This window comes from Ylistrum balloti, unplaced genomic scaffold (genome assembly GCF_031769215.1).
Source record: "Ylistrum balloti isolate Yb309-2 unplaced genomic scaffold, AGI_CSIRO_Ybal_v1 Utg370226, whole genome shotgun sequence".
Classification (NCBI taxonomy): Eukaryota; Metazoa; Mollusca; class Bivalvia; order Pectinida; family Pectinidae; genus Ylistrum; species Ylistrum balloti.
In genome coordinates, this window is record NW_026782188.1 from 421,532 (window position 1) to 435,123 (window position 13,592).

The following is a 13,592-nucleotide window of genomic DNA, read 5'->3' on the forward strand; positions in this document are numbered from 1 at the left end:
ATGTTTGACCGTGTTTATCTGTGAGAAATAGCGACACAGCCTACTTGTGAACTAGTTTGGACACTGATAACATTCAACATGTATAACGACACCATTGGTAAATATTACACGCGGTAATTTTGATTAAAGAGACAACGACACAAATAGGGTTATTCTGATGACGTCAGAGAAACGCCATTTATGATAGTAGAATGAAGACACGCCCTAGTAACAGCCAAATCATTTAATACAATTTTTTATTTCTTAAACGCCCACAAGCTCACAGCGTGCTGACCATTTCTGTCTCAGATTAAGTTTATTTGTGATTTGATTCATGACTAGACATACCCCTTATATATCGAATGATGTATCAACAATAACCAGACGCCTCGTTATTTTATTGACAGATGTCCTAGTATCTAAGTCTGCCTTCAAAACGATAAAACATCAAATGTATTAAGTTGTTGTGATTGTATATTCAAACACCATACAAGATATTTTAATATTGTAGTGATTCGTTATAATATTCATACGTTCTCGGCTTTGGTAGAAATGGATGTCAAACGTGGTTAAGAAAATGTCCTTTCCCTAAGTTATGGCTGTGTAATGATGATTCGTTATATTTTGTTCGTTGATTTTGACAATGTAGATGACTTTTCCCCGCGAGATGACAGTAGTTTTTTTTTACCCTGGGTTGTCGCTGTGGAATATTCACTCCATTGCGGATTCACTGTGATATGTTTGTGCCATTATCTTAAAACTTTAGTATATCATTATATGTTAATGATAATTAAACAAGGAGCAAAATAACAACATGTTGACAGAATCTCGTGTCAACTTCAAATTCACTTAAACTAGGACGAACAAGAGAAATATTTACCCGGACAATTCTAAAAAAGTACAAAAATAATAAGATCATGTGTTCCGGAATGGTAAGCTTCTTATGCATCATTGACGACGTCCGCCATGATCAAAGCAATAATGTCACGTTCGCAGATGATGACAAGGTAAACAATAGTATAAAGATCACCGATACTAGCAAGCTTAAAACAAGAAATCATAATATTTCCCAATAAGATAATTATGACATCATAAAGCTTGTTTATGATCTTCATCATTTCGCATCCCTTGAAACCACGTGTTTTTAGTTTATCTGTTAGTTTGTCAGAAGACATTAGACTGGGAAAGGTGGCTGGTTCCTATCAAGAAATGGAAAATCCCCAATTGGGAAAGACCTTTTGTCTTGACAGCAAGGGAGATTAAACAAAATTAATAGTAATATACAGAATGGGACACGTAAAGTTTTATTTTGTATAAAATATCTATTTATTCGAATAAGTAAGTTAAGCCTGGATAATTCCATATATATGTAGGTAATGTTTGGTTTTGATGGTATAGTCAGTTGTATGACACTCTATAACATGATGTCTGATTCGCATAAAGCAAAGGCTTGGCTGTGTTAGAGAGATGTCGATGTTTGTACTTTAGTTGCCAGGTGTCTTCCTCCTTCAGCTTCTAAAATCGTCCACACCTACGAACTCACTCCTTCGGTTAACAAATCTTCTTCTCATTTCAGCCGATCAAATGTTTAGATATCAAGCGAAGTATTCAAAATCTGACACTCAGTCACAATAAATTGTATCCATATCAAACTTATGTCCCTAATGTGTCCATCTCGTCTTATCTCTGAGCGACCAAAATAGAATAACCAAACTATATTTGGTGTAGTGACTTCCACGACGAGTCTATTCCAAACAGGACATCGAAGAGGAACCGATTATGTCAGACCACACTATGGAGTCAGAAGAATCTTAGAACTACCTCATCATTGTTCTCCAAATGGCTATACAAATGTAACATACTCTGTGTTGGATTTCATTGCGAAATATTTTAAGGATGAGCCTCCAGACTTCAGTCAACTCTTCCTTTGGCAGTGTCAATGGGACAAATCTCCTAAACTTTGATTTTACTGCATGGTTGAAGAGCTCAAACATTAGCTTTAGTGATTTAAGTGTACTGCCAGACATCACGACAAATGAGCGAGTCGCAAAGATAGCCATGTATGTATTGGCCATAGTGCTGGCTTTAACCCTCAATTCTCTTATCATTGTTGTTATCATCAGAACAAAAAGTTTGCGAACAAAGTTTAACATGTACGTTTTGAACTTGGCTTGTGTTAATATTCTCATCGCTGTCACGTGTATGTGGTTACACGTGGTCACGAACCTCAATCCGACAAGGTGGCCGCTCGGTCCATTCTTCTGTAAGATCAACACATTTTTGCAAGGTAAGTTTCCCTACGACCTATGAAAAAGAAATTCTATTAATAAACACTTTAAATCATATGATTTTCATGAACCAAATATACCGGCCGTGACATTCATTCATTATCTATCACAATAACTGTTGTTGCGTCTTTCTACGAGACCAATTTGATATGTAAAACCTTTATTCTCTATGAAATATACTCCCACTTACAGTTAAAATATACTAACGTTATCATAACTCTTTGTATATTTACAACGTTATACAGTATGAATACGTAAAATTAACAAACAAATTCATGTGACGTATGCAGATTGAATCGTACTCTTCTGTTAATGTAGTGATATGAGGAACCTAAAGCCCAAAGTATTAAAAAATTATAGAACTGTTGGGAATACAGTTTACTTATGTACATCTCTATTACCAAAAGCAGAGACATGAGATCTATACTATATACTGATAATCTAACCGATATCTTTATAAACTTTCTCCTAAAACCTGCTTAATATATAGTTAATTATTCTAGAACCTGCTTGATATACGTTTTTCCTTTTAGAATCTGAATTTTACATAATCAATTCCTCTAAAACCCACTTAATACATAATAAATTCTCCTACAACTTGTTTAATACATATCGTTCCTTTTTCAGAACCTGGTTAATAAATAATCAATTCACTAAGGACCTGAACCTAATTAATACACAATTCATTTATCCTAGAACCTAATTATATTCATTTATCCTAGAATATATATTCATTTATCCTAGAACCTAATTAATACACAATTCATTTATCCTAGAACCTAATTAATACACAATTCATTTATCCTAGAACCTAATTAATACACAATTCATTTATCCTAGAACCTAATTAATACACAATTCATTTATCCTAGAACCTAATTAATACACAATTCATTTATCCTAGAACCTAATTAATACACAATTCATTTATCCTAGAACCTAATTAATACACAATTCATTTATCCTAGAACCTAATTAATACACAATTCATTTATCCTAGAACCTAATTAATACACAATTCATTTATCCTAGAACCTAATTAATACACAATTCATTTCGAAGAACCTAAGATTTATTCAGTATGTAACTGATTCTCCTAAAGCCTGCTTAGTTTTTTTTTCTTTCCCGAACCTGCTTAATATATAATTAATTTCCATAAAACCTGCTTAATGCAAAATTAATTCTCAAGGTACCTACTTAATACGTATCACTTCTTTTCATAACCTACTTAACACGTAATTTGCTCTTCTATAACCTACTTAATATCGGTATTATCAATAAACTGGATCTATTCAAAGTAAATACTTATTCGGAATCTAGTATACTGATATCTAGTTTAAATTATCATGGCTTTATATCTAGTTATAATTACCTAGTGTACATCTGCTGGGTGTTGGTCCTGGTGTACACCTGCTGTGTGTTGGTCCTGGTGTATACCTGCTGGGCGTTGGTCCTGTTGTATACCTGCTTGGCGTTGGTCCTGGTGTATACCTGATGGGTGTTGGTCCTGGTGTATACCTGCTGGGTGTTGGTCCTGGTGTACACCTGCTGTGTGTTGGTCCTGGTGTATACATGCTGGGCGTTGGTCCTGTTGTATACCTGCTTGGCGTTGGTCCTGGTGTATACCTGATGGGTGTTGGTCCTGGTGTATACCTGCTGGGCCTTGGTCCTGTTGTATACCTGCTGGGTGTTGGTCCTGGTGTATACCTGCTGGGTGTTGGTCCTGGTGTATACCTGCTGGGCCTTTGTCCTGTTGTATACCTGCTGAGTGTTGGTCTTGGTGTATACCTGCTGGGTGTTGGTCCTGGTGTATACCTGCTTGGTGTTGGTCCTGGTGTATACCTGCTGAGTGTTGGTCCTGGTGTATACCTGCTGGGTGTTGGTCCTGGTGTATACCTGCTGAGTGTTGGTCTTGGTGTATACCTACTGGGTGTTGGTCCTGGTGTATACCTGCTGGGTGTTGGTCCTGGTGTATACCTGCTTGGTGTTGGTCCTGGTGTATACCTGCTGAGTGTTGGTCCTGGTGTATACCTGCTGGGTGTTGGTCCTGGTGTATACCTGCTGGGTGTTGGTCCTGGTGTATACCTGGTGGGCCTTGGTCCTGTTGTATACCTGCTGGGTGTTGGTCCTGGTGTATACCTGCTGGGTGTTAGTCCTGGTGTATACCTGCTGAGTGTTGGTCTTGTTGTATACCTGCTTGGCCTTGGTCCTGGTGTATACCTGCTGGGTGTTGGTCCTGGTGCATATCTGATGGGTGTTGGTCCTGGTGTATACCTGCTGGGTGTTAGTCCTGGTGTATACCTGCTGGGCGTTGGTCCTGTTGTATACCTGCTTGGCGTTGGTCCTGGTGTATACCTGCTGGGTGTTGGTCCTGGTGCATATCTGATGGGTGTTGGTCCTGGTGTATACCTGCTGGGAGTAAGTCCTCGTGTATACCTGCTGGGCGTTGGTCCTGTTGTATACCTGCTTGGCGTTGGTCCTGGTGTATACCTGATGGGTGTTGGTCCTGGTGTATACCAGCTGGGTGTTGGTCCTGGTGTATACCTGCTGGGAGTTGGTCTTGGTGTATACCTGCTGGGTGTTGGTCCTGGTGTATACCTGCTGGGCCTTGGGCCTGTTGTATACCTGTTGGGTGTTGGTCCTGGTGTATACCTGCTGGGCCTTTGTCCTGTTGTATACCTGCTGAGTGTTGGTCCTGGTGTATACCTAATGGGTCTCGGTCCTGGTGTATCATTCTGGGACTATATATTTATATAATTACTTTTGATATGTATCATCTGAACCTTGGTTTCAGTCTTTGCCTATTTTATATGTTTCAGTGTTGGTTGTGACGGTGAGCGTTTTCACACTAACAGTGGTAGTCATAGACAGATTCTTTGCCGCGCTGTTTCCAAGATGTCTTGTCATCACCCAAGCACACCAGGTCACGCTCATTGTTCTCATTTGGGTATTTGGAGCTGTTCTCGCATTGCCATGGTTACTGTATTCCCGTTTTGTTGAATACGATTGGGTGGGAGGTCATGAGGTCCTGTGCCAAGCTCACTTCCCTTCCGAGGAATCTCGAAAGGCCTACATCACGACGTCAGTGGTGATTGGCTATGTACTACCAGTCCTTATCATGTTTGTCCTGCTCATTGTCACGATGGTGAAATTCGTGCCGCCAAAAGTACCAGCGACAGAGCAGAGGAAATCATTCAACGAGATGAGGCAAAAAGTAAGTAGAGCTTTACCTCGAGCGCTAAACAGGATGACAATCTTTTGATAAAGTGTTTTGTCATGTTACTTACTACCTTCCGTGTCATCTCTTTGCAGGCTATGACGATGATACTGACAGTGCTGATAATATTCTTCGTATGTTGGAGCCCTCCAGAGTTTGAGCGACTATGGGATATTTACCGCTACAAAGGCCCGGGTGCAAAGGTAAGCTCGAATTACCAAAATCCTAAGTTTGGCAAAATTCGCTATATGAAAGGTTTTGAAGTAGGAAGATACTGAACGAGTAGTCATCTGTTGAAACATCAACGCATGGTAAAATGCCTGTACAGAACTAAGGATAGCCCCTGGAGTTCCACATACCTCTTTGATCAGCCAAACGTTACTTTGATTATGCAAATTGACGCTGTTTCGGTTACCTTACAAAGATTACAGAATTCAATTAATTCTATTTTTTCCTTAAGGTATACAACTGATTAGATAAATAACAGTTAAAAGTACAAAGATACTCACTGGAATTAAAAGGATTTTTTCTACAAACATAACACACAATAAACGTGATACATTCAAAACGATATTGGGAAGTTTGCCTGTTGTAATACACTTCAGCATTTATCAGTCCTTAAGAAAACATGCTTAATCTAGCATCATTTCTTACTTTCGCTCCTAACTGCCAAAGGTTATGCACTACGTAGACTTACGCCTTAAACAGCATAATTCTGTTATCCCCTTCCCCTCTCCTTTCTATGTCAGTGCATCCTTTTAAAAACTATATATTGTACTGTTTCTCTTTGTAACCGAAGGGTATACACACCTGTGATAACTATATATTGTACTTATTCTCCTAGGTACAGAAGGGTGTACACACCTGTGATAACTATATATTGTACTTTTTCTCCTAGGTACCGGAGGGTGTACACACCTGTGATAACTATATATTGTACTTATTTACCTAGGTACAGAAGGATGTACACACCTGTGATAACTATATATTGTACTTATTCTCCTAGGTACAGAAGGGTGTACACACCTGTGATAACTATATATTGTACTGTTTCTCTTTGTAACCGAAGGGTATACACACCTGTGATAACTATATATTGTACTTATTCTCCTAGGTACAGAAGGGTGTACACACCTGTGATAACTATATATTGTACTTTTTCTCCTAGGTACAGAAGGGTGTACACACCTGTGATAACTATATATTGTACTTTTTCTCTTGTACCGAAGGGTGTACACACCTGTGATAACTATATATTGTACTTTTTCTCCTAGGTACAGAAGGGTGTACACACCTGTGATAACTATATATTGTACTTTTTCTCCTAGGTACAGAAGGGTGTACACACCTGTGATAACTATATATTGTACTGTTTCTCCTAGGTACAGAAGGGTGTACACACCTGTGATAACTATATATTGTACTTATTCTCCTAGGTACAGAAGGGTGTACACACCTGTGATAACTATATATTGTACTTATTCTCCTAGGTACAGAAGGGTATACACACCTGTGATAACTATATATTGTACTTATTCTCCTAGGTACAGAAGGGTGTACACACCTGTGATAACTATATATTGTACTTATTCTCCTAGGTACAGAAGGGTGTACACACCTGTGATAACTATATATTGTACTTATTCTCCTAGGTACAGAAGGGTGTACACACCTGTGATAACTATATATTGTACTTTTTCTCCTAGGTACAGAAGGGTGTACACACCTGTGATAACTATATATTGTACTTATTCTCCTAGGTACAGAAGGGTATACACACCTGTGATAACTATATATTGTACTGTTTCTCCTAGGTACAGAAGGGTGTACACACCTGTGATAACTATATATTGTACTGTTTCTCCTAGGTACAGAAGGGTGTACACACCTGTGATAACTATATATTGCACTTTTTCTCCTAGGTACCGAAGGGTGTACACACCTGTGATAACTATATATTGTACTTATTCTCCTAGGTACCGAAGGGTGTACACACCTGTGATAACTATATATTGTACATTTTCTCCTAGGTACAGAAGGGTGTACACACCTGTGATAACTATATATTGTACTGTTTCTCCTAGGTACCGAAGGGTATACACACCTGTAATAACTATATATTGTACATTTTCTCCTAGGTACCGAAGGGTGTACACACCTGTGATAACTATATATTGTACTTTTTCTCCTAGGTACAGAAGGGTGTACACACCTGTGATAACTATATATTGTACTTTTTCTCCTAGGTACAGAAGGGTGTACACACCTGTGATAACTATATATTGTACTTTTTCTCCTAGGTACAGAAGGGTGTACACACCTGTGATAACTATATATTGTACTTTTTCTCCTAGGTACAGAAGGGTGTACACACCCTAGGTACCGAAGGGTGTACACACCTGTGATAACTATATATTGTACTGTTTCTCCTAGGTACAGAAGGGTGTACACACCTGTGATAACTATATATTGTACTGTTTCTCCTAGGTACCGAAGGGTGTACACACCTGTGATAACTATATATTGTACTGTTTCTCCTAGGTACCGGGTGAAGGGTCTACACACCTGTGATAACTATATATTGTACTTTTCTCCTACACAGGAACCGAAGGGTGTACACACCTGTGATAACTATATATTGCGCTTTTTCTCCTAGGTACAGAAGGGTGTACACACCTGTGATAACTATATATTGCACTTTTTCTCCTAGGTACCGGAGGGTGTACACACCTGTGATAACTATATATTGTACTTATTTACCTAGGTACAGAAGGGTGTACACACCTGTGATAACTATATATTGTACTGTTTCTCCTAGGTACAGAAGGGTGTACACACCTGTGATAACTATATATTGTACATTTTCTCCTAGGTACAGAAGGGTGTACACACCTGTGATAACTATATATTGTACTTATTCTCCTAGGTACAGGAGGATGTACACACCTGTGATAACTATATATTGTACTGTTTCTCTTTGTAACCGAAGGGTGTACACACCTGTGATAACTATATATTGTACTTATTCTCCTAGGTACAGAAGGGTGTACACACCTGTGATAACTATATATTGTACTTTTTCTCCTAGGTACAGAAGGGTGTACACACCTGTGATAACTATATATTGTACATTTTCTCCTAGGTACAGAAGGGTGTACACACCTGTGATAACTATATATTGTACTTTTTCTCTTTGTAACCGAAGGGTGTACACACCTGTGATAACTATATATTGTACATTTTCTCCTAGGTACAGAAGGGTGTACACACCTGTGATAACTATATATTGTACTTGGTACAGAAGGGTGTACACACCTGTGATTCTTTTTCTCCTAGGTACACAGAAGGGTGTACACACCTGTGATAACTATATATTGTACATTTTCTCCTAGGTACAGAAGGGTGTACACACCTGTGATAACTATATATTGTACTTTTCTCCTATACACACCTGTGATAACTATATATTGTACTTATTCTCCTAGGTACAGAAGGGTGTACACACCTGTGATAACTATATATTGTACTTTTTCTCCTAGGTACAGAAGGGTATACACACCTGTGATAACTATATATTGTACTTATTCTCCTAGGTACAGAAGGGTATACACACCTGTGATAACTATATATTGTACTGTTTTTCTTTGTAACAGAAGGGTGTACACACCTGTGATAACTATATATTGTACTTATTCTCCTAGGTACCGAAGGGTGTACACACCTGTGATAACTATATATTGTACTTTTTCTCCTAGGTACAGAAGGGTGTACACACCTGTGATAACTATATATTGTACTGTTTCTCTTTGTAACCGAATACACACCTGTGATAACTATATATATTGTACTGATAACTATATATTTCTCCTAGGTACCGAAGGGTGTACACACCTGTGATAACTATATATTGTACTTTTTCTCCTAGGTACCGAAGGGTGTACACACCTGTGATAACTATATATTGTACATTTTCTCCTAGGTACAGAAGGGTGTACACACCTGTGATAACTATATATTGTACTTTTCTCTAGGTACCGAAGGGTGTACACACCTGTGATAACTATATATTGTACATTTTCTCCTAGGTACAGAAGGGTGTACACACCTGTGATAACTATATATTGTACTGTTTCTCCTAGGTACCGAAGGGTGTACACACCTGTGATAACTATATATATATTGTACACACCTGTGATAACTATATACTTTTTCTCCTAGGTACAGAAGGGTGTACACACCTGTGATAACTATATATTGATAACTATATATTGTACTTTTTCTCCTAGGTACAGAAGGGTGTACACACCTGTGATAACTATATATTGCACTTTTTCTCCTAGGTGCAGAAGGGTGTACACACCTGTGATAACTATGTACACACCTGTGATAACTATATATTGTACTTATTTACCTAGGTACAGAAGGGTGTACACACCTGTGATAACTATATATTGTACTTATTCTCCTAGGTACAGAAGGGTATACACACCTGTGATAACTATATATTGTACTGTTTCTCTTTGTAACCGAAGGGTGTACACACCTGTGATAACTATATATTGTACTTTTTCTCCTAGGTACAGAAGGGTGTACACACCTGTGATAACTATATATTGTACTTATTCTCCTAGGTACAGAAGGGTGTACACACCTGTGATAACTATATATTGTACTTTTTCTCCTAGGTACAGAAGGGTGTACACACCTGTGATAACTATATATTGCACTTTTTCTCCTAGGTACAGAAGGGTGTACACACCTGTGATAACTATATATTGTACTTTTTCTCCTAGGTACAGAAGGGTGTACACACCTGTGATAACTATATATTGTACTTATTCTCCTAGGTACAGAAGGGTGTACACACCTGTGATAACTATATATTGTACTTTTTCTCCTAGGTACAGAAGGGTGTACACACCTGTGATAACTATATATTGTACTTTTTCTCCTAGGTACAGAAGGGTGTACACACCTGTGATAACTATATATTGTACTGTTTCTCCTAGGTACAGAAGGGTGTACACACCTGTGATAACTATATATTGTACTGTTTCTCCTAGGTACAGAAGGGTATACACACCTGTGATAACTATATATTGTACTTTTTCTCCTAGGTACAGAAGGGTGTACACACCTGTGATAACTATATATTGCACTTTTTCTCCTAGGTACAGAAGGGTGTACACACCTGTGATAACTATATATATCCTAGGTACAGAAGGGTGTACACACCTGTGATAACTATATATTGTACTGTTTCTCCTAGGTACAGAAGGGTATACACACCTGTGATAACTATATATTGTACATTTTCTCCTAGGTACAGAAGGGTGTACACACCTGTGATAACTATATATTGTACTTTTTCTCTTTGTAACCGAAGGGTATACACACCTGTGATAACTATATATTGTACTGTTTCTCCTAGGTACCGAAGGGTGTACACACCTGTGATAACTATATATTGTACTTATTCTCCTAGGTACAGAAGGGTATACACACCTGTGATAACTATATATTGTACTTTTTCTCCTAGGTACCGAAGGGTGTACACACCTGTGATAACTATATATTGTACTTATTTACCTAGGTACAGAAGGGTGTACACACCTGTGATAACTATATATTGTACTTTTTCTCCTAGGTACAGAAGGGTGTACACACCTGTGATAACTATATATTGTACTTTTTCTCCTAGGTACAGAAGGGTGTACACACCTGTGATAACTATATATTGTACTGTTTCTCTTTGTAACCGAAGGGTGTACACACCTGTGATAACTATATATTGTACTGTTTCTCTTTGTAACCGAAGGGTGTACACACCTGTGATAACTATATATTGTACTTTTTCTCCTAGGTACCGAAGGGTGTACACACCTGTGATAACTATATATTGTACTTTTTCTCCTAGGTACCGAAGGGTGTACACACCTGTGATAACTATATATTGTACTGTTTCTCTTTGTAACCGAAGGGTGTACACACCTGTGATAACTATATATTGCGCTTTTTCTCCTAGGTACAGAAGGGTGTACACACCTGTGATAACTATATATTGTACTTTTTCTCCTAGGTACCGGAGGGTGTACACACCTGTGATAACCATATATTGTACTGTTTCTCCTAGGTACCGGAGGGTGTACACACCTGTGATAACCATATATTGTACTTATTCTCCTAGGTACAGGAGGGTGTACACACCTGTGATAACTATATATTGTACTTATTCTCCTAGGGTGTACACACCTGTGATAACTATATATTGTACTTATTCTCCTAGGTACCGGAGGGTATACATGCGCTGACCTATGCCTCGTTCTACATTGCTTACTTCAGTAGTTGTGTTTACCCGTTAGTATACATAGGCTTCAACGAATGTTTCCGCCATGCTGCCAAGAATCTCCTGTGCAGACGAATGGTTTTGTCCGCGGTTTCCGTATACCCGGGTAGGTATTATATTGTGTTGTCTGCGGTTTACGTACATCCGGGTAGATATTATATTTTTTGTCTGTCATATCCGTACACCCGGGTAGATATTATATTGTGTTGTCTGCGGTTTCCGTACATCCGGGTAGGTATTATATTGTTTTGTCTGTCATGTCCATCTATATGGGTAGTTATACATCCTTTTGTCAGTAGAATTTGCAGATAAGAGTGGGTACTCCTTCGTTATGACTGTCGTTTACGTCTCTCTCCGGGTAGCCAATACATTCAGAAATGTACTTCAATGATATAGATCTATAGTCTGTTGGAATGTTGTTTCATCTTCTCGCTATCATATTGTTCTTTTATCCCCAGAGGAGCCAGGCCCAAGTTGTGCAGATGAAAACCAATCTTCCCCGAAGCTACAGAATACGGCCGAGGATGATTGTTTCACAGAGATGTCAACGCCGTAACGTTGATTGCCTTGAAAGCATCGCATTAGGATGAAAACCAATTAGAATCCGTCCATGTAAAGACTTCATTGACTGTAGTGTATGTGTGTTTGAAAAGACTATTGGCAAGTTGCTGGGGTAATGTCTGTACAATTTCCTTTATTCGATCGACATAAATTGGCATGATATGATAGAATGTCTGTTACTAGAATGAATCGCCATTACCAGTAATCCATTTCGTATAATCACCCGTTAGTATAAAGATAAGTAACGTGTTCACACTATATTGTAAATACACATTAAACAATAAAATATTCCAATATGTGATTAGGATTGATTGGTATTTCAGCAAGTTAACTGACACACCAAGACATACGTATTACTACGGTGAGAGGTCAGAAGTCAGAGGTTAGAGTAGAACTGACAGTTCGAGGAGTATTACTACGGTGAGAGGTCAGAGGTTAGAGCAGTACAGACATTTTTGAGGAGTATTACTACGGTCAGAGGTTAGAGTAGTACTGAAAGTTTGAGGAGCATTACCACGATGAGAGTTCAGAGGTTAGACAAGAATTGACAGTTTCAAGAGTATTACTACGGTGAGAGTTCAAAGGTTAGAGTAGACCTGACAGTTTGAGGAGCATTACTACGGTGAGAGGTCAGAGTAGAACTGAGAGTTCCAGGAGTATTACTACGGTGAGAGGTCAGAGGTTAGAGTAGAATTGAAAGTTGAGGAGTATTACTACGGTCAGAGGTCAGAGTAGAACTGATAGTTCAAGGAGTATTACTACGGTGAGAGGTCAGAGTAGAACTGACAGTTCGAGGAGTATTACTACGGTGAGAGGTCAGAAGTCAGAGGTTAGAGTAGAACTGACAGTTCGATGAGTATTACTACGGTGAGAGGTCAGAGTAGAACTGACAGTTCGAGGAGCATTACTACGGTGAGAGTTCAGAGTAGAACTGACAGTTCGAGGAGTATTACTACGGTGAGAGGTCAGAGTAGAACTGACAGTTCGAGGAGTATTACTACGGTGAGAGTTCAGAGTAGAACTGACAGTTCGAGGAGTATTACTACGGTGAGAGGTCAGAAGTCAGAGGTTAGAGTAGAACTGACAGTTCGAGGAGTATTACTACGGTGAGAGTTCAGAGTAGAACTGACAGTTCGAGGAGTATTACTACGGTGAGAGGTCAGAGTAGAACTGACAGTTCGAGGAGTATTACTACGGTGAG

The 13,592-nt window shown here is 38.8% G+C and overlaps 1 protein-coding gene across 1 annotated transcript; it reads left to right on the plus strand.

Annotated features, from left to right (window-relative positions):
• The first annotated feature begins 1,875 nt into the window (after positions 1-1,875).
• On the plus strand, positions 1,876-12,386 carry LOC132551909 (prolactin-releasing peptide receptor-like). Its single transcript, XM_060216052.1, has 5 exons — positions 1,876-2,266; positions 5,087-5,481; positions 5,580-5,687; positions 11,771-11,936; positions 12,289-12,386. Exons 1-5 carry the CDS (start codon positions 1,876-1,878, stop codon positions 12,384-12,386), a joined length of 1,158 nt encoding a protein of 385 aa, XP_060072035.1.
• Positions 12,387-13,592: the final 1,206 nt, after the last annotated feature.